At 40.5% G+C, this 24914-nt stretch overlaps 3 protein-coding genes across 4 annotated transcripts; 1 reads left to right on the forward strand and 2 right to left on the reverse strand.

The window, feature by feature from the left end:
* Positions 1–441: 441 nt before the first annotated feature.
* On the forward strand, positions 442–1935 carry LOC107772672 (protein LURP-one-related 10). The gene is made up of 3 exons (XM_016592161.2): positions 442–806; positions 1118–1339; positions 1605–1935. The coding sequence occupies exons 1-3, from the start codon at positions 558–560 to the stop codon at positions 1737–1739; spliced, it is 606 nt and encodes a 201-aa protein (XP_016447647.2). The 5' UTR covers positions 442–557; the 3' UTR covers positions 1740–1935.
* Positions 1936–2035: 100 nt separating this feature from the next.
* Positions 2036–4629, reverse strand: LOC107772648 (amino acid transporter AVT6C-like). The gene is made up of 5 exons (XM_075252140.1): positions 4117–4629; positions 3255–3395; positions 2937–3140; positions 2381–2848; positions 2036–2300 (listed from the first exon to the last, which is right to left on the reverse strand). Exons 1-5 carry the CDS (start codon positions 4493–4495, stop codon positions 2173–2175), a joined length of 1320 nt encoding a protein of 439 aa, XP_075108241.1. The 5' UTR covers positions 4496–4629; the 3' UTR covers positions 2036–2172.
* Positions 4630–6571: 1942 nt separating this feature from the next.
* LOC107772634 (amino acid transporter AVT6C-like) lies at positions 6572–19692 on the reverse strand. Of its 2 annotated transcripts, XM_016592125.2 has the most exons (5): positions 19061–19688; positions 7791–7931; positions 7471–7674; positions 6910–7378; positions 6572–6820 (listed from the first exon to the last, which is right to left on the reverse strand). In XM_016592125.2, exons 1-5 carry the CDS (start codon positions 19434–19436, stop codon positions 6694–6696), a joined length of 1317 nt encoding a protein of 438 aa, XP_016447611.1. In that variant the 5' UTR covers positions 19437–19688; the 3' UTR covers positions 6572–6693. The 2 variants fall into 2 exon arrangements, with proteins under 2 accessions (XP_016447611.1, XP_016447619.1); XM_016592133.2 differs by lacking the exon at positions 7791–7931 and having other exon boundaries at positions 19061–19692.
* Positions 19693–24914: the final 5222 nt, after the last annotated feature.

Here is a 24914-nt window from a genome sequence, read left to right on the forward strand (position 1 = left end):
GTTGCTACTGTAGGTTTTAGTTGCTTTAATACTTTGAAGAAGATTTTTGTTTTCCAATTCATTTTAAAATTTTCTGTAAAAACTTTTTTCAACTAAACAGTAAATTCCTTTTTTAATTTTTTTGCAAAACTAACAAATGACTTTTTTCGGCTTAGATAAACTATCCGCTGGCTCTTTTTAGATCAAATGTGAATGCTTTGACTTTTGTTGCGTTAAAATAAGCAAAAATCATAGGATGCTTAAATGAGTACAAATTGAAAAGCTATATTCATGCTGACCAAGATCCACCGCCCGACCGAATTTCTCGTGTTTCCATACATTTGTTTGTTTATTTAATTAATAAAGTAAAATGGTTTCTTCTTCTTTTTTTTTTTTAAAAAAGGAAAAATTCAACGGTCAATTTATAGACAAAGGAAGGGAAGTTTCTGTGATTGCGATATCATCCTCTTTCCGTAATACTTTTAAACGGGATTAACTTTCGGCAAAGCTTGTGAACCAAAATATAAGTACCAGATCCTGTTTAGCCAATTCTTAAGTAGGGAGTAATTGTTTTACACATGTTTAAACCAGAGATAAATTTTGAAGTTCCTCTCGTTCCCATTGTTGGGGATGATTTCTGCTTCCCTTACCTTGTGAACCTAAATGTGAAGAAGAAAATTCTTGGAATTTCACATATAAATATCGATGTATTGGATGATATTGGAATTTCTCTTCTTCAAGGTAATGGAAAAGTTTGGCATCTCAGAAAGAAGAAAAGGATCATTTGTGATCCAGCTGGTTTACCCATCCTTACTCTGCGCGAAAAGGTACAACGCCTTCTATCTCTTTATTTTCATTTGTATTATTTTTTCTATAAGAGTAAATATTGGGCTAACTAACTATTTTACTGAGTATTGTTATCTTACACCATCACAGATAGATATTTTAATTCTGTTTGCCATGATTTTCATCCGCTTTATTGACGGTTAAGTCACACTTCGCTAGGCCACACCTTGGAGTGGGGAGGGGCGCGGTGTATTCTTGTATTAATGATTTGTGACACTTGATTTAGCATCAAAGTAACTCAAGGAATGAATATTATAAACTGAAAATGAGGTGGTTCTTGAATATTTGACAGTCACTTTCATGGCATAATACTTGGAAAGTTTATCGAGCCGGGAGTTTAGATAGGAATGATCTGCTCTACACAGTTAAAAGATCAAGCCCAATTCAAATGAAAATGCAACTTGATGTGTTCTTGGCCAGCAATATCAGTGGAGAGATCTGTGATTTCCATGTAAAGGGCGCTTACACCAATCAGTCTTTCAAAGTTTACAAAGGGGACACACTGATAGCTGAGGTACTTTTCTAAAATTTTAAGCTTCATTTCCCTGTTTGAGATTTTTTCTTTAGATTAAAGGGCAGCCTGGCTCCTGCTATACGCGGGGTCCGGTGAAGAACCGGACCACAAGGTAACAAGGGTCTATTTACGCCGCCTTACCCTGTATTTCTGCCAGAGGCTATTTCCGTAGCTTGAACCGGTGACCTCCACATGACAACAACTTTACCAGTTACGCCAAGGTTGCCCTCAATAGAGAAGCTTATTCTTTACTTTAAATGTGCAGGTGAAAGAGAGATTCAAACTTGGAAGCTTCTTCAAAGGAAAAGAAAATTTTGAACTAAGAGTATATCCTGGTGCGGATTATGCTTTTATTGTCTCAATATTGATAATATATAATGAAATATACGGGGAATCGTAGGAGTTTATGTCTCTACACTTAACAAATTGGCTGGTTTCTTGGCCCCTTTCTCTTAATGTACATATGTGTCAAAAAAAAACCACTGGAAAGAGAGGAATTTAGCCTTTTTTGATGTCTATAAATATGTAGATCAGTTTTTCTCTACTTAATTTGGTTGAACTGAAAGTGTATCCAGTTGTTTCTTCTTTCTTCCTGATCATTTCTTGCATTAACTTTCATAAATTAGACTAGCTAGTCATTTTCATCTCTTTCTTGGTAGAGTTAAGAAGTAATGTAAATATGTTGTATCAATCTGAGAATTTGGCTACATTTTGTATTCACAACGATACAACAATGGAAACTAGCTAATACTGCACAACAATACACAGAAATTCGTGCAGCAGAAAATTTACAATAGTGAAAATATAAAAGTCAAATCGAGAAGATAAAACATTTATGAACTATTTCCTATCAGATCGTAGATGTTTGCAGCAATAGCAATAATACTCGTCACAACAGCTAGAACAATCATGACCACTGCGATGATTTTGTCTTTCCTTGAAGATAAACCATGGACATCTCATGTTCAGCCTAAAACATACTAATAAAGAAAATCATTCAGATTTCTAAAGTTTGGGGGAAAAGAAAGATAAAGAAAGACCTTAGAGCAATTGCACCTGGGAATATGAAGGCAAGGCAAGCATTTGAAGTTGATCCCATAAACTGGTAAATGTACCATATTGACGGTATAGCAATGGCTACTAAATATGACAAGGCTAACAAGATCAACGTAAGGTACATGAATCGTTTCGTGTCAGTTGCCAAATGCTCTTTCTTAGGGAATATGAGTTCGTCGATATTGGCCCTCAAGGAGAAGTTTAATAGAGGAAACACCAGCATTAGGTGAAGCGCATAGCTCAAGCGAACCACATCATTTAGAATTGGACTGATTGCAACACTGCCAGAGGACTTGCCAAAATTTACAAGTATATCTGCATTTATTGAATCTCCAAATAAAAGGTACCCAAAAATGCCAATTGAAAAATAGATGGCTGCACAAATTACTAGTGAAATTTTGACAGCAGTGGTCATAGCTCCAGGTTTCCCTAGCTCAATTCCAATAGGATGAACTGCATTCAAGTTTTTATGTTCATATGTCTGTAAATTTAACATCTAGAGTATGATCAAGAATCTAATGAATGTAGCAGCTCCTCTTACCATTGAAGTGAAATGCAAAAGCTGTTACAATGACAGGGATGGCAGTGAAAAGATTAAAGAAGGAAGTAGTACTATTTAACTCCGGTGGCATTCTTGGCCTTACTATTTGCCCTTTTGCGATTGCAATGACTGCCATTACAATACACATACCGACAAATACAATTGCTAGGAGAATCGCTACCGCTGAACTGAACCATAATGATTCTGCAATCACAAACCATAGAAAATCGAACTAGTAGTGAATCTTTTTACTTGTTTTAAATCCAAATCAAGTAAAGCCTGATAGAAATTGAACAACAGAGGACATGGTGTACTGACCTACACGCCGGTATAGGACTAGAGGAAGCACAACAAACAAGACAGTGAATAGGATCGATAAATAACGCGAATTCCACCAATGAATCCCAAACCATTCTTGAAGAATACCAAGATGTTCTCCTTTTCCAGAAAAGACGTCTCCTGATCACAGAAATTACAACAAAAATAAATAAAAGGACTAGTAGAATCAATCATTATTCAGCTTCCAACCATATCTGCTGCTTTTTCTTCTACTTCCCAATTAGTTTTTTTCCCCCAATTTTTCCCCCCTTGAGCAAGCCATCAAATAATCAATTAGTGAATTAAATAGACTCTCAAACTACTTCAGTCATTCGGCTAAGTTGCTCGAGTACGGGTGCGGATCTAGAGGTCGGATCCTTTGAAATGTAAATTGTAAGATTCTAGTACCGATCCCGCTAAAAATAATTCAAAATAAAGATATAAAAATATCTCAAAATTATGAGATATTTTGTGGAATACTTGCGCTTGTAAAGTGTGGTTTTTTGTTTTTATTATCAAGTTGTAGATAAGTAAAATATTTATTTCCTAAATAAGGTATGCTATTTTCTTCAAATTTACGCTAGTTTTGGTTTTGATTTCGGGAATCAAATTGTATTTTGTGTCGAATTTTTTCGTCTGTCATGATCAAAGTATCAAAAATTGTTTGACGTGGCACCTAAATTGTCGTGTCGGAGCAACTTAGTTCTTCAGCGTAGCAAACTATTCACACACTTCTTTTACTAATTCGAACTGAAAATAGTACTATTTGGCTTGGTGAAAACCAACTATGAGTTGCTCTGTTCTGAACTCTGGACATTGCAAATGAGAAGCATTAACAAGAAATTTAAAGAATTAAACTTACCAATAATAATAAGGTACATGATCAAGCAACCAAGAGTAGTGATCATTACACAAATTTGTACTGCCAAAGAACCTGTCTTTCCAAAATTCTCTTTCATCAATCCAGCGTACGTCGTCGACTGACCGGCATACGTTGCCCTCAACATGAAATTTACCGTTATGTCCACTAATATAGCAACCAGAATAATCAAGATAAATGCAGGAATAACACCTAAGACCTTCAGAGTTGCTGGAATTGACATAATTCCAGCACCAATAATAGTTGTTGACACGTTGAACACCGCCCTCCAAATCATCCATCGGTTGTTCTCCCTCGTCGGAGAGTTTTGTTGCGAAAGCAATGGGACGTCGGCGCTGGTTCCTGTCCTGGCCGGATCCATCCCGGAGATAAATATTGGTTGACTGAATATGCAATCAAAGTGAATTTAATAGTTAATATTATATGCAATCTGGACTTATGATGATTTGCTGTTAAAACAATAAACAAATAATGGATTTTGACTAATAAGCTAGTCTATGGCCGGAGGAAATGGTGAGTAGAATAGTTTAGACATATGAGAATTGGACAGGGAGGCGGCAAAAGTGACAGTTGAGAGGTATTCAAATGTTACAAGGAAACTAAGAAGGGACAAATGGCCTCACTAACAACAATTAGTTTTGTGGCTCATGATACTTATACGAGATTGATAGCCTGTTTGGCCGTAAAAATTAGCTTATTTTGAAAAGTATTTTTTTTATAAGTACTTTTGAAAAAATTACATACAGAGAGAAATAGTTTATGTTTGGCTAATCACTATGAAAAACACTTTTGAGCAATAATTTATGTTTGGCCCAATTTTTCAAAAAGTGTTTTTATGTATCAAATTACGAATAAGGACATGAATAGATTTACTTAATAGTTAATATTATAAGTAAATAAATAATTTCAAAAATTTATTATTAAAGATAATAATTAAATCTTTTTATTTTATTTAAGTAAAATATAAAAATAAAATTAAAAAAATACTTTAATTCTTTTAATATGATTTAAATATATTAAAAATCATTCAACAAAAATTAAGAGCATTCATCCCTAAAGTCACTATATATTTAGAAAGCTATCCTAAAAATAAGAAGAAATACTTATATATTAAGATTCTAAGTATTAGGTTTAAAATAAGTAAGGTTATTTTGGTAGATACTATATTTTGTTAAGAATATTATTGGCTAGAAGAAAAGTCAAAACTGCTTCTGCTTATGTTTTTGGAAAGAAACTACCTTTTTTTGCTTCTTAGAAACTGCTTCTCCTTCTGCCCAAAAGACTTTTTTCCTCCCAAAAAAAGCTTGGCCAAACAATTTAAGTTGAGGAAAAAAGTACTTTTGGAAAAAAAAATACTTTTGACCTTTGGAGAAGCTTGGACAAACATGCTATGAATGAAATTTGATGGTCCGGAAAGGATGTAAAAATAGCATGGGCTAGCTAGTTTTCAGACTGGTCATTGAAAAATAGCCAGCGTTTGCCAAGTCATGGAAAAATAGCCATTATTTTGCTGCAACACAGACCGGTCCAACATAATATACTGGAGTTCGGTATATCTGTGTATGAACTTCCAGCATATTATGCTGTAACTCCAACACGCGGAAAGTTCCAACATAATATACTGGAGATTCGAGCACATGTGTATGAACTTCCAGCATATTATACTGGGCTGATATACTTTGCTGGAACTCCAGTATATTATGCTGGAATTCCAGTATAAGTATACTAGAACTCCAGTATAATATACTGGAGTATTTTTCGAATTTTGAATAATGTTTTTGTTCCGATTTATCTTTACATGAAAAGTGATTAAATTTCGATTACTTTTGAAAGTGTGACTATTTTTGAATGACCACTTGTAAAAATAATTATTTTTGAATTTCTTTGAAGTTTAATTTAGTCCAATAATCAACAAACAACATGACCCATATGATATATCAGCAGTCACTATCACATGTATATTCAATCCATTTGGTTCATGAAACTACAAGAATTGGCCTTTGTTATGCTTCACTTTTTATTTTATTATTATATTATATGCTCCAGTGGTTTCCTTTTTAGTTTTGCAGATCTCTTCGAATCAAGAAACGTCTGGAACTAGGTATGGTGTAGAATAAATAGCGTGATTTGGTTTGACAAGGATTGCTATTACTGAAATTTGAACTTCAATATCGTTGTCGTGGAGGGATAGAATTGGATATATTTGTGATAAAGATTGGTCCCATTAGTTAAAGAGAAAGTCATTCGTGTATAAAATTCGTTTTCACTGGGACAGCTCATAAGCATTTTTTCCCCTTATATGCACTTTCCCCCTTTTTATCATCTCGCTATCTTTAGAACATTTTTGTATACCAATTGTGAAACTAGAAGGTTCATTCTTAATTTTCAAAAGGTAAAATCCTGTACGTTACAATTTATGTCAACAACAAGATTGACCTGAGAATTTAGCTATATTTTGTATTCACATAGATATATCTTGGAAACTATCTAATATTACCAACAATACACACAAAGTCATCGGCCAAACTATTTTACAATTATAAAATGTTAAAATTCCAATTATGAGCTATTTCTAGTCATACTGTAGATGTTGGTAGCAATAGTTATAAGGCTCGTCACAACAGCTAGAAAAATCATGACTACCGCGATGATCTTGTCTTTTCTTGTAGATAAACCATGGACATCTCTGCCAAACAAGAAATTAATCTGTTCAGCACAATAAAGAAAAAAGAAAATCATTCAGGTTTCTTAAAGAGTAAAGGTAGAGGAAAATACCTTAGAGCAATTGCACCTGGGAATATGAAGGCAAGGCAAACATTTGAAGTTGATCCCAAGAACTGGAAAATGTACCATATCGATGGTATAACAATTGCAGCTATATACGACAAGGCTAACAAGATCAATGTAAGACACACGAATCGTTTGTTGTTAGTTGCCAAATATGGTTGCTTAGGGAAGATGAGTTCGTCGATATTTGCCCTGAGGGAGAAGTTTAAGAGAGGAAATACCAGCATCAGGTGAAGCGCATAGCTCAAACGAACCACATCATTTAGAATGGGACTAATTGCTGAAGTGCTGAACGACTTATCAAAATTTACAAGTATGTCTGGCATTATTGAATCTCCAAACAAAACGTATCCAAAAATGCCAATCGAAAAATAGATGGCTGCACAAAATGCTAGTGAAATTTTGACAGCAGTGGTCATAGTTGTAGGTTTCCCCAGCTCAATTCCAATAGGATGAACTGCATTAGAGAAGATAACTCAAAATCATGACTACACAAATAGCATTTTTTTTTCCACTAACAAAACTGAAATTGAAATAAAGGGCCCTTACCGTTGAAGTGGAATGTAAAAGCTGTTACAATAACAGGGATGACGGTGAAAAGATTAAAGAAGGAAGTAGTATTTTTTAACTCCGGTAGCATTCTTGGCCTTACTGTTTCTCCTTTTATAATTGCAAGCATTGCCATTACAGAACATATACCAACAAATACAATTGCAAGGATAACTGCAATTGCTGAGCTAAACCACAAGGATTCTGCAATCACGCACCATAAAAACACAAACTATTAGACAATACCTTAGATTGTTTTAATACAAATAAGCCCAAGCAATTTGGTAAAAATTAAGGAACAGAGGGCAGCATGTACTGACCTACACGCCGATATAGGACTAGAGGAAGTATAACAAACAAGACAATGAACAGGATTGATAAATTACGCGAATTCCACCGGTGAATCCCAAACCATTCTTGAAGAATGCCAAGATGTTCCCCTTGTCCAGAAAGAACATCTCCTGATCAATTAAGAAATTTGTTTACCCTTGAAATGAGTAACAATTAAATTTATACGCGGTTAAATGATACATGATTTAATTTAACACGAATGATCTATGAACAGAAAATAATTAAAGTAAAGAGAAGCAAAACAATCAAACCAAACGTGACGAACAATTAAGCCTAGCTTTTAGATGAATACTGAAAATTAACCTCGGTCAAGCCCTCGAGACGGACTCGGTTGCAACCAAATAAATAAGCAGTCGAAGAACAATATGAACAGTAGCTAGAGAACAAAAATGAACTTGTATTGCTTTGATATGCGTGCCAACAATGGTTTTAAAATGAAAAGATTTCCCTTTTATATAGTAGGAGAGTTTCAACCCTAGTACAAGTCTAAATAAGGTAAAAATCTTCTCCTTCCAGTAAATGTTAATCTGCAGTTGATATCAGACGAGATTCGCGCCGTAACATCCGGTTGAGTGCGGATCCTACGGCTCCCCGCTTATCGTGCCTATACGTTTTTTCCCTTAGTCTCGGCCCTTTACTCTGCTCGGACCTGATGCTCAGCCGTATCCGGTCCCGGGTGCATCATTCACCTTCCCCGGGCTCTGAGACGTGGAACCCCTCGGCTTTACTCGAGGTCATGCCAGATCATGCTTCCCTCTCGTTTCTTTACTGGAAAATCGGGGGTAACGTTTATCACCAATTTTACCCGAACACGGATAGTCCCCTCACTTTTCAAAGAGCAAATTTATCGAAATGACGAGAAGTGATTAGTTGACATTGGTTCGTTCATCCGTGCGCTACAATCGAGTCGACGGGCCAGTGAAACATCCCATCAGTCGTGTCGTTCTGACTTCGGACACGTGTTAGCCATCGGTTGACTGTCCTCGAATGTGAAACGTCACGCATTAATTACCTCCTTCCTATAAAAACTTCGGTTCTTTTTTCACTTTTTTACTTTCCGATTTTAAATCTTCTTTAGTTACCCCCGCACTTTTTACTTGTTCATAACTCCTTCAAATCTTCATATATTGTTCTTCTCATCTTCATTTCTTCATTTCCAATCTTCAAATCTTCATAATTCATCTTTGAATCTTTAAGTTTTACCTTCAAATCTTCATACTCATTTTGAAACCTTCATATCTGCCTTTAAATCTTCATACTCCCAGATATCGGTGGCGAAAACTTCAAAATCTATGCCCCAACATACCGCCCCTTCAACTTCTAACTCGACCATGGAGGCCGAAGTGGTCCTATCACAAGCAACCCTAGAACCTCCTATAAAGACTTTTATCCCCGGAGGCTGCTCAATAGACAATGACTTTAAGGTTGAAAAAGCCTCCAACCAAAGGGGATCGAGGCGAGGAGGCGAGGAGGCGTGGAGGTACATATGCTTCATCACCGAGGACATGCTCCCGACGATTCGGGAGGACTGCAATTGGGAGGGCAAGGAAGTAGTCGTCCCTGGCCCTGACGAGGTCATCACCACACATGTGGAGAGTTACTAAAGTATTTATACGAACCCCTTCACGCTTGGTCTGATGGACACGATAGTCCTCAACTTCTGCAAAAGGTACGAGGACTGCCTCGGGCAGATTCACCCATCTTTTTGGAGGATCGTGATCCTCCTCCGTCAGTTTTTTAATAACACAGAGGAGCCCCGGTTTACCACCGACCATCTGCTTCGCCTCTATAGTCCCTGAATCTTCCGAGAGGGATTAATCAAGCATGTTCGACGGGAAAAGAAAGCTCTATTCTCGAGCATCGATGAAGACAGGGATCGAGGCTGGTAGGGGAGATTCGTTCAGGTGAAGACCGAGGATCTCATTCTCCCCGAGTTCATGCTATTCCCTGAGAAATGGAACCTAACGTGTAAGTTCCCCTCCTCTTGAGTAGTTAAAATACTTTTTTTTTGGTTTTATTCTTCTTTCTCATGGCCCGGTTCTCCCGTTGTGCAGCGGTCTCCCGAGTCCCCAATTCAGTCCCCCGTTTCAAGGACTGGGTCGAGGGGATATGCAAGCAATTGACGTACTCCGAGTGCGAGTAGTGCGAACTCTCAAAAGGCAAGTGGGAGGCCCGTTCCTATGGTGAGTATCCTTCTTCCCCCAATTGAATTTACCTATTGTTCTACTGCTATTTCGACTAAGTCCCTTTCTTCCTTCTACAGGTTTTCCCAAAACCACCGAACTTCTGTCAGTGGATGAGGATGAGGCCCCATCCCCATCCGCAAAACCCTCCGCTTCGGGACAGTGTGTTGCCGAGACCGCTGTGAAGAAGGAGGAGAAGAAGAGAAGAAAGAGGGGGTCTTCTGGCTCCCTAGATGTGGACGCCGTGGCCAAGAAAAAGAGGGTCACGATCAGGGTCCAAACGAGCAACAAGAGTACTCGGGCCAAGGTACCGGACCCCGATTCCCTTTACCGGCTCAGGGACTACCCTGGAGATGGCGATTTGGAGTTCATCGCCCATGAGCTTACCATCGCTGCAGAAGAGCGGGCGGCACCAGAGGGAAGCTACCGGGAGGCCGAACCCTCTTCAGCTCGGGAGCTCGAGGGAAAGCCTGTGGCTACGGCCTCTCGAGAAGCTACCCCAGCTCTGAGAGAAGCCGCCGACGTCATTGACATTCCGGAGTCACCGTCTCATATGTAATCTCTATTTGATGAGGCCCAGACCATTAAAGAAAAGCCGATCGAGGCATCACGAGCCGCAGATGAGGCCCTCAACCTGTTCTTCGAAGCCATGGACGTCAGTGCACTGGAGGATTAATCTGGATTTGGCCACCTGGATATCTCGAAGAAGGACGTGCTGCCGGAGTCAGGTGGGCCAAACTCGAGCCCAAAGCTGGTGAAGTAGTTCCCTGCACAAGCATAGATCCTAATCTCAAGAGAACGATCATGTTTACTATCCCGGTGGATACCAGGGTGCTCTCTGGGCCAGTTGGCATAGACAACTATCTTCGTTGCTTGGTGACCGAAGAGGACCAAGCAAAGATGAACGAAGTGGATGCACCAGGCCTTTTCAATGAGGCACAACATGCACTGAACATGATATGATTTCCTTTCTTTATATCCCTTAAAAGGTTTATTTAGCCTTAGCATATTTTAATGATTTCATCACTTTTGTTCCTCAGGCCTCAGTGCTTCATCATGAGAGATTCCGCCAGTCTCAGATGAAGGTGGGTCATCTCGAGTTTGAGTTCAAGGGGCAGGTCCGACGGAGAGATATGTACAAAGTTCTTAATGAGCAAAACGATGAGGCCCTTAAGGACCTCCCCGTCCTCCAAGCTGGAAAAGGCTCAAAAGGAGGCCTCATCGGTGAAATGGGAGCATGCCGTTCTAGTTGAAAAGGTAAGGGTATTTGAGATTAATAACGAGAGGTTAAGCGCAATTGCTAATGCCACAACCTCGCATGTCCAAGAGAAGATCAAGCTAATTGACCAGCTCAGGGCTGAAATGAACGAGGTCAAGGCCTCGATTGAGGGGTTGAGGAGCAAGATGGATCTTCTGGTCTCGGAAAAGGAGGCCATCAAAGTGGACTTGGCATCGGCCAAGGACCAGCTCCGGGTGATGAAGGATAAAACCGACAAATGGTCTCGACTGAATGATGAGCTCCGAGCACAGCTGGACTCGGCCATCTCGAAACGAGATTCCCTCGGCCGGGAGTACACCGCGTTGAAGTCTAAGTTAGAGGCAGCTTCGAACGAGTCCTCAGAGGTTCAGGATATGCTGGCCCCATACAAGAATGATGTGAACGTGGTTGAGGCCCGTATAATAACAAAGGCCGAGTATATAAAATGGTTATCCCGAAGGGAGACTCTCGAGGATATTCATGCCCGAGAGTTCGATCTATCGGCTGAGATCAAAGAGGCGAAGAGGCCGAGACCAAAGAGATATACGAGCCCGAGGGTTTAGGCAGTGAATCGGGCTTCGGTAAAGACTAGGCGGGAAATGCCTTAGTTTATTTTTTGTTTTCCTTTGTACATTTATTTATTTATTTATTTTGAGGCCGATTTATAGTTCCTCTGTAAGTACATTTTGAGATATAAAATTTTCCTTTCGGCTATATTGAGTCCTTTGCTTTTCAACGTTTGCTTTATGTTCGGAACTTGTGACTTATGTTTAAAATATGCCATCGATGCCTTAGCACAAAATATGATTTAACTTAGACTGTTCCTCGGATAAGGCCTAAGTTAAATAACAATTCCGAGTTGCTTTTGACTTTGGCGGGAGTAACAACAAACGAAGTCTTTATGAGAGTATTCGAATATTTTGATCGGACATAATTATTCTCTGCCAAAGGTGGCTCTTTTCATGGCCGGGTCTGAAGCAATCTTTTATAAATTAAAAGACGTGTAAGGACCTTACTTTTTATGTACAGACTTGGACGTCTCCAAGTCATTTTAAGTTGGTCGTAATCTTTCATGTTTGGGCCCTGCCTAGTAGGCTCGGTACCTCCAGGATTTGGTAACCCGAATCATCCGATCTTATTGTCGGGTAGCAGTCCCCGGTTCAGGGAGGTCCGTAGGCTTAAGGGTTTCGAACCCACTACTTATTTTGAGTAACTTAACGATAATATCGATGGTGCAAATATGAACTGATGAAATATAGAAGGCAAAACTTCTTTTATTACTTTGAATGTAGAGTGCATAATCGAAGATACAAACCGCTTTCTGCCATGGCAAGAATAAGCTACACGGGCACAGGTTGTTTGACCGTTTGACCTTTACAATCAATTCTAATATTCAAGCCTTGGCATTCAGTAAAAATAAAGCCTTCTAAGTTTTCGAACTCATGACTCTAAGTTTCCGAACCCAGGACCTTTACTTAGGGTGTGATGGCCCCATAGTATTCGAGGCTGAACTTGAGAGGGCTTGGATACTATCGGTCTGATATGGGTGATCCGCAGTCCCGTCCTTAGGTTGGTCTTTAAAAGTAGGGTAGCACGCTTTACTGTTGCCTCGTTAAAAACCTTGCCGTAAAACCCACTTCGGAAAAATATCGGTCCAAGAGAAAAAGAGTGCAACACGTGCTTTCAGACCTAATCCTCAGATGCGACCTTGATTGTAACACGTTCGTACCTTAGCAGTAGTACCGCTTTAAGTGTTCCATATTCTAGTTGTTGGGTAGTTGTACACCGTTCTCTAATTCGAGCTCATATGAGACTTTCCTGGTTATGCCGGTGATTTTGTATGGCCCTTCCCAGTTCTGGCCTAGTTTCCCGTCATTCGGGTTCTTGGTATGCAGTGTAACTTTCTTTAATACCAATTCCCCGACTTGGAAGTATCGAAGGTTCGCCCTTCGGTTGTAATATCTCCCTATTCGTTGCTTTTGGGCCGCTAACCGAACTATGGCGGCTTCTCACCTTTTATCCGATAAGTCTAAGCTCGTGGCCATAGCCTCGTCATTTGACGTCTCGGTAGCATATTGGAACCTTAGACTTGGTTCTCCTACTTCGATGGGGATTAGAGCTTCCGCGTCGTAGACTAAAGAGATTGGCGTCGCACCGGTGCTTAACTTCGAAGTCGTTCTGTATGCCTACAAGACCTCGGGCAAAATTTCTTTCCACTTTCCTTTCAATTCGGTGAGTCTTTTCTTTAGGTTTTGGAGTATAGTTTTGTTTGTTGATTCCGCCTAACCGTTCCCATTAGGGTGGTAGGGTGTCGACAAGATCTTTTTAATTTTGTGATCTTCGAGAAACTTACTAACCTTGCCACCGATAAACTGTCTCCCGTTGTCGCAAGTGATCTCGGCTAGTATCTCGAACTGGCATATTATATAATCCTAGATGAAGTGAATGACCTCTTTTTCTCGAACCTTCTCGAACGCTTGTGCTTCGACCCACTTGGAGAAATAATCAGTCATGATCAATATGTATTGGGCTTTCCCGGGTGCCCATGGCAAGGGACCGACGATATCCATCCCCTATTTCATAAATGGGCAGGGGGATAGGACTGGGTGAAGCATTTACCCCGGTTGATAAATCATCGGGGCGTGCCTCTTGCATTCGTTACACTTTCGAATGAAGTCTTTCGTATCCTTTTCCATCTTGTTCAAGTAATGACCGGCTCTGATCAATTTTCGAACCAAGGATTCCGCTCCCAAATAGTTTTCACAAGTACCCTCGTGTACTTCCCTCATTACGTAGTCGGTCTCCCCCGTACCCAAGCACCTAGATAGCGGCCCGAAAAACGATCTTCGGTATAATTTTCCACTAACCAAGCCAAACCTGGAAGCATTAGTACATAGGGCCCTCGATTCCTTGGGATCCGATGGCAATTTCCCTTTCTGAAGGTAGTCTATTTATTTGTTTCTCTAGTCCCAAGTCAAGCTTGTTGAGTTCACTTCGGCATGACCTTCTTCTATCACTGAGTTCATCAATTGCACCACTTTTCCGGAGTCGACTGAAGACCTAGATTTTCCAACGCATCAACCTCGTTATTTTGATCTCAAGGTACATGTTGTAGAGTCCATTCCTTGAATTGGTATAAGGTCTCTTGCAACTTATCCAAGTATCTCCACATCTGTTCCTCCTTTAATTCAAATGTCACGTTGACTTGGTTAACGACGAGGAGGGAGTCATATTTGGCCTCGATCACCTCATCCCCCAAGCTCTTAGCCAGTTCTATACCTGTAATCATAACCTCATAATCGGCTTTATTGTTGTTAGTCAATTTCATAGTTCTAATAGACTGCCTTGTTACGTTACCCGTAGGTGGTTTTAATATGATTCCCAGACCGGACCCTTTTGCGTTGGAAGCACCATCGGGTTTAATTTCCTAGATGCGCTCAATAAGGCCAGCCCGAGAGCTTAGGTTTATACATTTGGCCGGCCAGCCCGAGAGATCAGGTTTATATATAACATTCTTTAGCGGGTACGAGGTCACGACACATGTGGGGTGACACTGAAAGTACGGTTTTAATTTCCTAGATGCGCTCAATAAGGAGAGTGCTAATTTTTCCTGATGTGGATACCTTGTTTCGGCATCTCCTAGGGTTCTGCTAACATAATAAATAGGAAACTACGTACCTTTTTCTTCCTGGACCAGGAGACAACTTACTGCTACCTCAGAAACTGCCAAATAGAGGTATAACTGCTCGTTCGCTTTCGGAGTGTGCAGCAAGGGAGGGATCGTTAGGTATAGTTTGAGTTCTTTTAAATCCCACTGGCATTCCGGGTTCCAAGGAAGTTCTTCTTCTTCTTTAGTAACGAGAATAATCGGTGACTCTTGTCAAAAGACCTCGAAATAAACCAGCCCAATGCGGCTATCCGTTTGGTTAGTTATTGTACTGCCTTGACGTTGTCAACTACGATGATATCTTCTATGACTTTTATCTTGTCCGAGTTGATCTCTATTCCCCGATTAGATACCATGAACCTGGGAAACTTGCCCGAGCTGACCCTGAAAGCACACTTTCCGGATTCAGCTTCATGTTGTATTTCCTCAATATGTCGAAAGTTTCCTGCAAATGCTTCAAATGGTCCTCTTCTAGCAGGGGGTTTAAATACCATATCATCAATATAAACTTCCATCAATTTCCCTATTTATTCTTCGAACATCCGATTAACTAGGCATTGATACGTGGCACCATCATTTTTTAACCCAAACGGCATTACATTATAACAGTAGGTGCCGAATTTAGTTATGAAAGAAGTCTTTTCTTGGTCGCTCGGGTCCGTCTGAATTTGATTGTACCCGGAATAGATGTCGAGAAAACTCAGTATTTCGTGTCCGGCCGTCGCGTCGATCATTCGGTCGATGTTAGGCAAAGGAAATGAATTCTTTGGACATGCCTTGTTTAGGTCCTTATAATCCACGCACATTTTAAGTTTTTTCCCTTTTTAGGTACGACTACTCTATTCGCCAACCAATCCGGGTATTTAATTTCCCGGATGTAACCTATTTTCAAAAGTTTAAATACCTCGTCTTTGATGAATGCGTGTTTGATTTCGGACTGTGGCCTCCTCTTCTATTTGACCGGATGAAATTTTGGATCCAAGCTCAATTTGTGAGTTGTTACCTCTGGTGGGATTCGTGTCATATCTAAGTGGGACCAGGCAAAATAATCAGCATTAGCTTTAAGAAAATTAATAAGTTTTTCTTGAGCTCAGGATTTAACCCCGTGCCCAGGTATACCTTTCGATACGGTAAGTACTCGATCAGTATGACCTGCTCCAATTCCTCGATTGTCGATTTAGTGGATCGGTGTCATCAGGTGCTATAAAGGATCCCGGGACAGTGTAATCATCCTCCTCTTTTGTTGTGTGCTCCTCCCATTTTTTCGGTTCGGTCGAGGTCGGGATCGTTGATTGCTATTTGGTTTCCCTCTCTTCGATTAGTCCTCTATTTTTTTTACTTCAAGACCGCAGTCACCCGGATTACTTCATCGACAACGAACATCTCCTTTGCGGCCGACTGTTCCCCGTAGACCGTTTTGATTCTTCCCGGAGTGGGAAATTTCAATGCTTGATGTAGGGTTGAAGGCACCGCCCTTATGCTGTGAACTCATGGCCTTCCGAACAAGGCATTGTACCTCATATACCCCTCGATCTCGTAGAATTATATTTCCTGGGTGGTCCCGACAATGTTTACGGGTAGGGTTATTTCACCCTTCGTCATCTCGCACGCCATGTTGAACCCGTTTAATACTCGTACTGTCGGTATGATTTGGTCCAATAATCCCAATTGCTCTACGATCCTCCATCAGATGATGTTATCCGAGCTACCTGTATTAATTAACAAATGATTAACTCGAGATTTATTGATAAGTACGGATATTACCAGTGCATTGTTGTGAGGTTAGATGATGCCTTCGACATCCTCGTCGCTGAATGAGATGGATCCCTCCGGGACGTAATCCCGGGTGCGTTTTCCCCTTATGATGGAAACTTTGGTGTGTTTTATCATTGGCCCTTGGTGCATCCACTCCTCCAATGATCATGTTGATCACGTGTTGAGGCTCATCTTGCTCAATCTGTTTGTTGGCGTCCTGTTTTTGAAATGATTTTTGGCCCGTTCACTTAGGAATTCCCGAAAGTTCCCGTTGTTGAATAGTCGAGCCACTTCCTCCCTTAGCTGTCAACAATCTTCGGTCCTGTGACCATGAGTACCATGGTATTTGTACAACAATCTGTGATCCCTCTGTGTGGGATCAGACTGAAGTGGCCTAGGCCATTTGGTCTCCTTGATGCGGCCAATGGCCGACACTATACTTGCAACGTCCACGTTGAAGTTATATTCCAATAGTCTAGGGGCATCCCTGCCTCCAAGTGGTCTGTCGAAATCATTTTTAATTCATCAGACCCCAGTTGCTAGGTCCTTGATCGCTTCTCCTGCCATTCCTAGTTGGGTGGCGACCGGGTCCGTTTCCCCTTATGTCCGAGTTGTATGGATGATACCGGTCTCGAACCGGCATTGGCTCCTGGTCCATAATTATTTTAGACCTGTCGTTTGCTCTGTTGGGGTAAACAGACCCCGAGGGACCCCCGGCTGGTCGTCCTCGACTCTAATCTTTGATTGATGCATGTTATGGACATCGGCCCAAGTAACCACCGGATGCTCTACCAAGTTTTGCTTCAATTGTTGAGAAGCGACAGAACTTTGGGGGTTGAGTCCTTGAGTGAACACCTGAACGGCCCAATCATCTGCGACCAGGGGTAGACCTGTTCACTTCATCTGGAACCTGACATGAATTCCCTAAGTATCTCGTTGTCTCTCTGATTGACTTTGAAGAGGTCTGATTTCCTCGTCTCGACCTTGATGGTGTTAGCATGGGCCTTAATGAAAGCATCTGCAAGCGTAGCAAATGAATCAATGGAATTCAGAGACAAGTTATGGTACGATATCATCGCTCCTTTGGACAGGGTTTTCCCAAATTTCTTCAATAAAATTGACTCGATCTCGTCGTCTTCTAGGTCGTTGCCTTTTATTGCGCATGTATACGAGGTCACATGCTCGTTTGGATCCGTGGTCCCATTATATCTGGGAATACCGGGCATTCGGAATCTATTCGGAATTGGCTTCGGGGGCCGCACTCGTGGGGAAGGGCTTCTAAATGAATTTTTTGGAATCTGGCCCTTTCAATATTGGAGGTGCTCCCGGGATCTGATCGACCATCAAATTGTAAGTTTTCACCTTCTTATCATTTTTCTCTATCTTTTTCTCACTAGAGTCTACCCGCTTCGTTAGTGCTTCCAGCATTTTCATCACCTCAGAAGTTTTTCCGGGCCCGAACTTATCCGGTTCCCATGGCAATTATTTCATCCATTCGAGCGTTTTCTCTAACCCGCTCGGGCTTAGTCCTGTTCTGGGTGTGACTTTGGGTCTGTAGCTGTGCTATTATCGCTTGCTGAGCTTGTAACATTTCGAAAATCAATCGCAAGCTAACTCCATCACCTTCCCCTTTGGGTGCTTCTCGAGCCGAAGGCCGGGGTGCCCCGCGTATGCTATTTTCGGAGTCAGTTGACAGGTTGATGGTGATGGCAACCTGTGAGTTAGCATCGACCGGGTCAGCGATTGGTAGGGATGGGCGTTCGATCGGTTCGGTTTGAAGAAATTCGGTTTGGTTATTTGGTTTTCGGTTTGGTAAAAGTAGTAACCGAAACCGAACTGAAATAAGTTCGATTCAGTTCGGTTTTCCAATTTTAGTTCGCTTTATTTCGAATCGATTTTAAGTTTGAACATTATCATATTCGCCTTCCCCGGGCTCTGAGACATGAAACCCTTGGCTTTACTCGAGGTCCTGCCAGATCGTGCTTCCCTCTCGTTTCTTTACCGGAAAATCGGGGATAACTTTTATCCCCGACTTTAGCCGAACACAAAATTAACAGAAAAATATGAGTCTAGTTTATCAATCACTAAATTCCTTTATCTTCCAAGGGTACAAGTCAACTCTTAATAATATTATCATTTAATTATTATAAGTTCAGAAGTAAGAGAAAGATATCAATAAAAAAAAATGGTGAATTGGTGATCCACATAGAAGAATTAGTTTAGTCGTTAAATTCAAATTGGTTTCTCTTTTCTCCCCCCTTCTATTTCAGCTGGGAAACCATTCAATCTCTTTCCTAATTATGACTTGCTCTGTTCTAAACTCAGGACTTTTCAAATGGGAAGTATTTCTGAACAAAGGTAATGAATATCACATACCAATAATAATGAGGTACATGATCAAGCAACCAAGAGTAGTGATCATGACACAAATTTGTACTGCAAAAGAACCTGTCTTTCCGAAGTTCTCTTTCATCAATCCAGCGTACGTTGTCGACTGGCCGGCATACGTGAACCTTAACATGAAATCAACCGATATGTCCACTAATATAGCAACCAGAACAATCAACAAAAATGCTGGAATTACACCTAAGACCTTCATAGTTGCAGGGACCGACATGATTCCAGCACCAATAATACTTGTCGACACGTTGAACACTGTCCTCCATATCACCCGCCGGTTCTCTCTCGTCGGAGAGCTTTTCTCCCCCAGCAGTGGCACGTCAGCGCCGGTGCCATTTTTGACCGGGCCCATCAGTGGTACGCCTTCTATTATGTTGGCTGTTTTTGGTATGCTCTTAAAAACACTTGACCAATCAGCTAAATTTACCAAAATGGAGCAAATCTATAGTGAGAGTAAAATGCAAATTCTTCAACAATGTGAATGAATTGAGGGGTAAAGTTAGTCTTATAGAATGGTGGTGAGTTAGTTTAGACGTATGAGGGGTGCACAGGTGAGAAATATTAAATGTACAAAGGACACAAATATCCGACTAATGGGCCTTGGATCACCCTCTGAGCTAACAGTACTTTATGACAATAATTAGACAAGCAACATGATTCATTACGGTCATGATCAAATGGTAAGTCCATTTGATTCATGAAATTATATTTATTAATTAGTCATAGTCATAATTCCTTCTTTAACAGTTTTATATATGCTTGTTTGGTTCTCTTTATACCTTCTTGAGATCTCATGGAATCAAAAGATGCCTCTTGAACTAACTGTGGCTGTAAGCTTGTACTACCTATTAGTGAAAATTGAACATCACTATCTTTGAGTTGGACGTCCGACAAAGACAAAAATAATAGCGAGAGGTTGGCCCATGAGTAAGTGTCAATGGTAGGTAAATGTGAAGCAGGTTTTAAAGATTCTTCATGAATTCTCTAAAATATTTAAATAGATGACCATATGGACTTAATCTCCGTATATATACTGCTTAATAATATGCTTTACACACTTAATGATTCAATACTAAAAAGAGAAAGAGTAAGGAGCAAAAGTTACATTTTCGTCTGTGTCACAAATTTTGTTTCCAAAGAAAGGAAAAGCTACAGATATCATCTCTACCACAAGTTTTGACTTTCAAGACAAGGAAATGAACTATACAACTCTACCTTACTTTTGTACTCACTACTTGCTTTATTTACCAGTACAAAATCACTAGATATGTAAACAAAGAAAGTTAAGGAAACAAAATTCAGGAGCTTTGTGTAATTCCTTGTTGTATGGGCCAAAAAATATCTTTGGTGTAGGCAAGCTATAAGGGACAGTTCAAGCACACACCAGACCTAAAGCCAAAGTTTAATATGAGGCCTAAATTTTTTTTAAAAAGTTATAAGATATGTTTTTATTTGAGGCTTATTCTTCTAACTTTTTGAGATATAAAGTTGTTAATAATTTTTTTTATAATCGATTTTCTCTAATAATTCTTGCTCGATTGATAATATAGCCAACCAATCTAATCTTTCTTGAGATATTGTTGATCTTGGATTAGATTTTATAAAGTAATAGAAGTATAGAACTATTGAAAGTTTAAAAATATTGATGAACACTTGAACTAGTGAAATATTGGAGAAAGAAGGTGAATAATAAAATCTTTGGAGAAAGAAGTGAGTAAGAATATAAAAGAGAAACACAAAAAATATGTAGGGTTTTTTGAAATATGAAGAGATTGGAAAAAAGAAAGATTGACTTGGACAAATTAAGAAAGAGAGAGCAAATTTTTTAATGGAGTAAAAAATAAAAAACTAAAAGTTATGAAAACTATTCATCTATACATTTTTACGTAAGTCAAATTATTCTTTTATTTATATATCTAAAAAATTTTCTTTCCTTTATATTAAAAACTCTAGTTTTGTATTAAAAATACGAAATATTATTTTTTAAATACCTATGAACCTATTATTTTTAAGCAATGAGGCCCCCTAAATTTGGGGGCCTAAGGCACACGCCTTACTCCACATAAGGTTGGAACAGGCCCTGCAAGCTATGTCATCACCATGATAGCCTTTATCGGCCGCCACATGCTATCAATAAGGTCTCCATAAAGATTCGCCCCAGGTCGAGATAACCTCGAAGCGATGAAGGGTGCGGTCGAAGAGTCAGCATAGATCAAGTTCGTGGAGTCATCGTAGTTCAAGGTTGAGGTCGAGCATCTCAGAATGGTTATAACAACTAGTTTTAAGATAACACATAAAAATATTCTCTTTACTTGTACTATTAGGGTTTTCTAGGAACGTGTTCCCGATAAATAGAAAGAGACACAATAATAGGGGACATGAGAGATTCATTTGTAAATTACACGTTAATTTTATAAAGAGAATCTGGTCCTATTACAAACATACAAAAATAACCTTTTTACTAAGATTCTTGTCTATTATTTTCACTAGATCCAAGAACAACCTAAGTGTTCAAAGGCTCATCAATCATTCATCATTGTCAAAAAGAATATCCACAGATCTCACAAATTTTCGGGTGACACACACGTTCTTATTTACTTAAATGCCATCCATTGCCATTTATTACTATTTAATGCTATCTCCTATCTATTTTTATCATTAAACTATGTTATTATTGTTCACATTCATTATCATTCGGTCAAATATATATGTTACTTGTCATAAAACCTATAATTTAGTCTTGAGGAGATTATTATTAGTTAAGGTTAACTTTTCTTTATTAAAATCTTATTGGTTTAACCAAGATTTATATTTTTGGTCAAACAGTTTGGCACCGTCTGTGGGAACTCCTTAGCTAATTTTTAATTTCCTATAAGATCTACAGTTTACGTGAGTCACTAACCTAACAAATCCCCGAGATTTGTCTCTTTCTTTGCACATACATAAACCTACATGGCAGGTCACCGAGGAAAGAGAACTAAAGTGACAGGCGATTTCCTCAGCAACCTCATGAACGCTATCAATGAGAGTTGCGAGACATTAGGCGATGATGTGACACCCACTGCTTCCCTCAGGCGCGAGAGGTCGCCTCCCCCTATTGTAGCATAGCAAAACCAAATGGAAAAGGGGCTTCCATGTCCACAGAAGAAGGGACACCGCCGTCCGTGAAAAAGCTCCTCGAAGCATGGTTGACCGATACGCTAGTAATCATGCTCAACAAACCCACTCCATGCACAACTACAGAAACTGCAAGAACCTACATAGTACAACGAGCAGACGCACAGGGCGACCAACTAGACCCTCTAATACTAGGTATAACTCACAATATCACTAACAATGCAGGTGACAACGTCCTCGTCGCTGTTCTAAAGAGGATTGAAGAAATAGAGAATAAAAACAAAACACTTAGAGATCAAACAAAAGAACACCAAGAACAAGTGGACAAGATACCAGGCGCCCTTAAGATATTGCCGAAGAGGGACACCGACAGGTTCGTAGAACAGCCGTACAGCGAAGAAGCAGCCCTGCATGCCATACCAAATACGTTAAAAATGTCGTCGTACCTCAGGATATACGACGGAACGACCGATCTCGAAGATTACGTGACTCACTATGTCACCGGCGTGAAAGGCAACGACCTCACCAAGGAACAAGTGTCCTCTATTTTATGGGAAGGGCATTGACATGGTACTCATAACTACTAGCCCACTCCATAGAAACCCTCGAGGAAATGGCCGATAAGTTCGTAACGGCGCACGTCGGAGCCAAGAAACCAAAACAAGAGTAAACGACATATTCGTCATCAAGCATACCTTGGGAGAGGGACTAAGGGACTTCCTCACCCGATTCAATAGGGTAAGAATGACCCTACCAAACATGTCCGAGGGGATGGCGGTCGCGACTTTTCAAAATGGGTTGAGTAGAGATGGTTCGAGAGTGACTAGAAAACTGCTGAGTCGGTTGATAAAATATCCTCCAACCACTTGGGACGAAATCCATAGTGCTTACTGTGCGAAGTCTGAGCAGATGAGGACCAACTCAATGGACCAACTCAACGGCTCTTCTCAGTACAAGCCAAGTCTAGGAAAGAATGAAGAGACAACATCAGGAGGGATCACCCGATCTCACGATCCAACAGTGAACGAGATCAACCATATGTCAGGGCCCTTACCCCGCCCTCTTCCCGCTATCATGAAGGCCCATCCAAGTTGAGGACGGGGACTCACTGGAACGATCGATGTATGCCCCCTTATTATCTGCTCATAATTTTTGTGTGTCACCTACAAAAGTAGTCTATGCCCTGGAGAAACTCAGAACGAAGGTGAAGTGGCCGCCAAAAATGAGGTTTGATCCGAGCACCAGAAAATCAGACTCTCTGCGAGTTCCACCAGGAGCGCGGATACAAAATAGATGATTGCATCGCCCTCAGCAAGAGGTTGTAAACATGTTTCCGTAGGGACACATCAAGGAGTTGCTGAGTGACAAGGGGAGAAACTACTTTACTCGAGGACGTGAACACCAAAGCCCGCCGAAGCCACTGTCACCAGCTCACACTATCAACATGATAATCAGCTGCAGCGATGATGCCTCCATCAACGGTGTTAAATTCAGTACCACTCACAAGCTCAAACGATCTATCACCTGCGAACGGTATGACAGACTCGAAGAAAGTATCATCTTCGATGAGTCAGATGTTGACGGTTTGACTTTCCCTCACAATGATGCTCTGGTCATTACTTTGCGCATTTTCGATACTGATGTCAAACGTATCATGGTAGATGGTGGAAGTGGAGCGTGCATTATCCATCTCCGAGTCCTCACCTAGATGAGACTCTAGGACAAGATAGTGCCACGTTGTATCACACTAACCGATTTTATTAATGCAGTTGAACGAACATCGGGAGAAATCACACTCCCCGTCTTGGTCGTTGGCATAACGCTGGAGACGACTTTCCACATCATGGACCATGCAACCGTGTACAACGCCATAGTGGGACGATCATGGATGCATCCCATGTGAGCCATCCCCTCCAGCTTATACCAAGCAATCAAGATCCCAACACCTTGGGGGATATTCAGCATACAAGGATAACAACGCACATCCCGGGAATGCTACCGCATCGCTTTAGACAGCACGATAACCCCACAAAATAGAGACAAGGAAAAAGAGGCATAGCAATCAACAAGGCCGAGGTCAACACAGGAAGGGACCAAGGACGTCATCATGGATTCCGAAATGGTCAAAGCAGCGGACTCGACTGTAGAGGACCTCGACCCCGTTCAATTAGATCCCAGCTACTATAGCAAAAAGGCCTACATCGGCTGCAAACTCCAAGAACCAGGAAAATTTAGTCAATTCTTAATAAATAATGCAGATTTGTTTGCATTCAGCCATGTAGATATGTCGGGAATCCCCAAGGAGATCACCACACACAAATTAAACGTCGATCCATTCTACCCCCCAGTAAGGTAGGTCAGACGTAAGTTCAATCCCGATATCAGCGATGCCTTCCACGAGGAGGTGGAGAAACTATTAGAAATGAATCCATCATGGAGTCGAAATACCCCAAGTGGATCGCCAACGTAGTAATGGTAAAAAAAAAAACAAGAAATGGCGATGTGTGTAGACTTCACAAACTTGAACAAAGCATACCTGAAGGATTCTTTCCCGTTACCACATATCGACCAACTCATAGATGCAACGGCCGGGCACGAGCTATTGAGTTTTTTGGATGCATACTCGGGCTATAACCGGATACTTATGGAAGAAGACGACCAGGATAAAACCACGTTCATCACCCACCGAGGAACATATTGTTATAGGGTCATG

This window comes from Nicotiana tabacum, chromosome 4, assembly GCF_000715075.1.
Source record: "Nicotiana tabacum cultivar K326 chromosome 4, ASM71507v2, whole genome shotgun sequence".
Taxonomy (NCBI): domain Eukaryota; kingdom Viridiplantae; phylum Streptophyta; class Magnoliopsida; order Solanales; family Solanaceae; genus Nicotiana; species Nicotiana tabacum.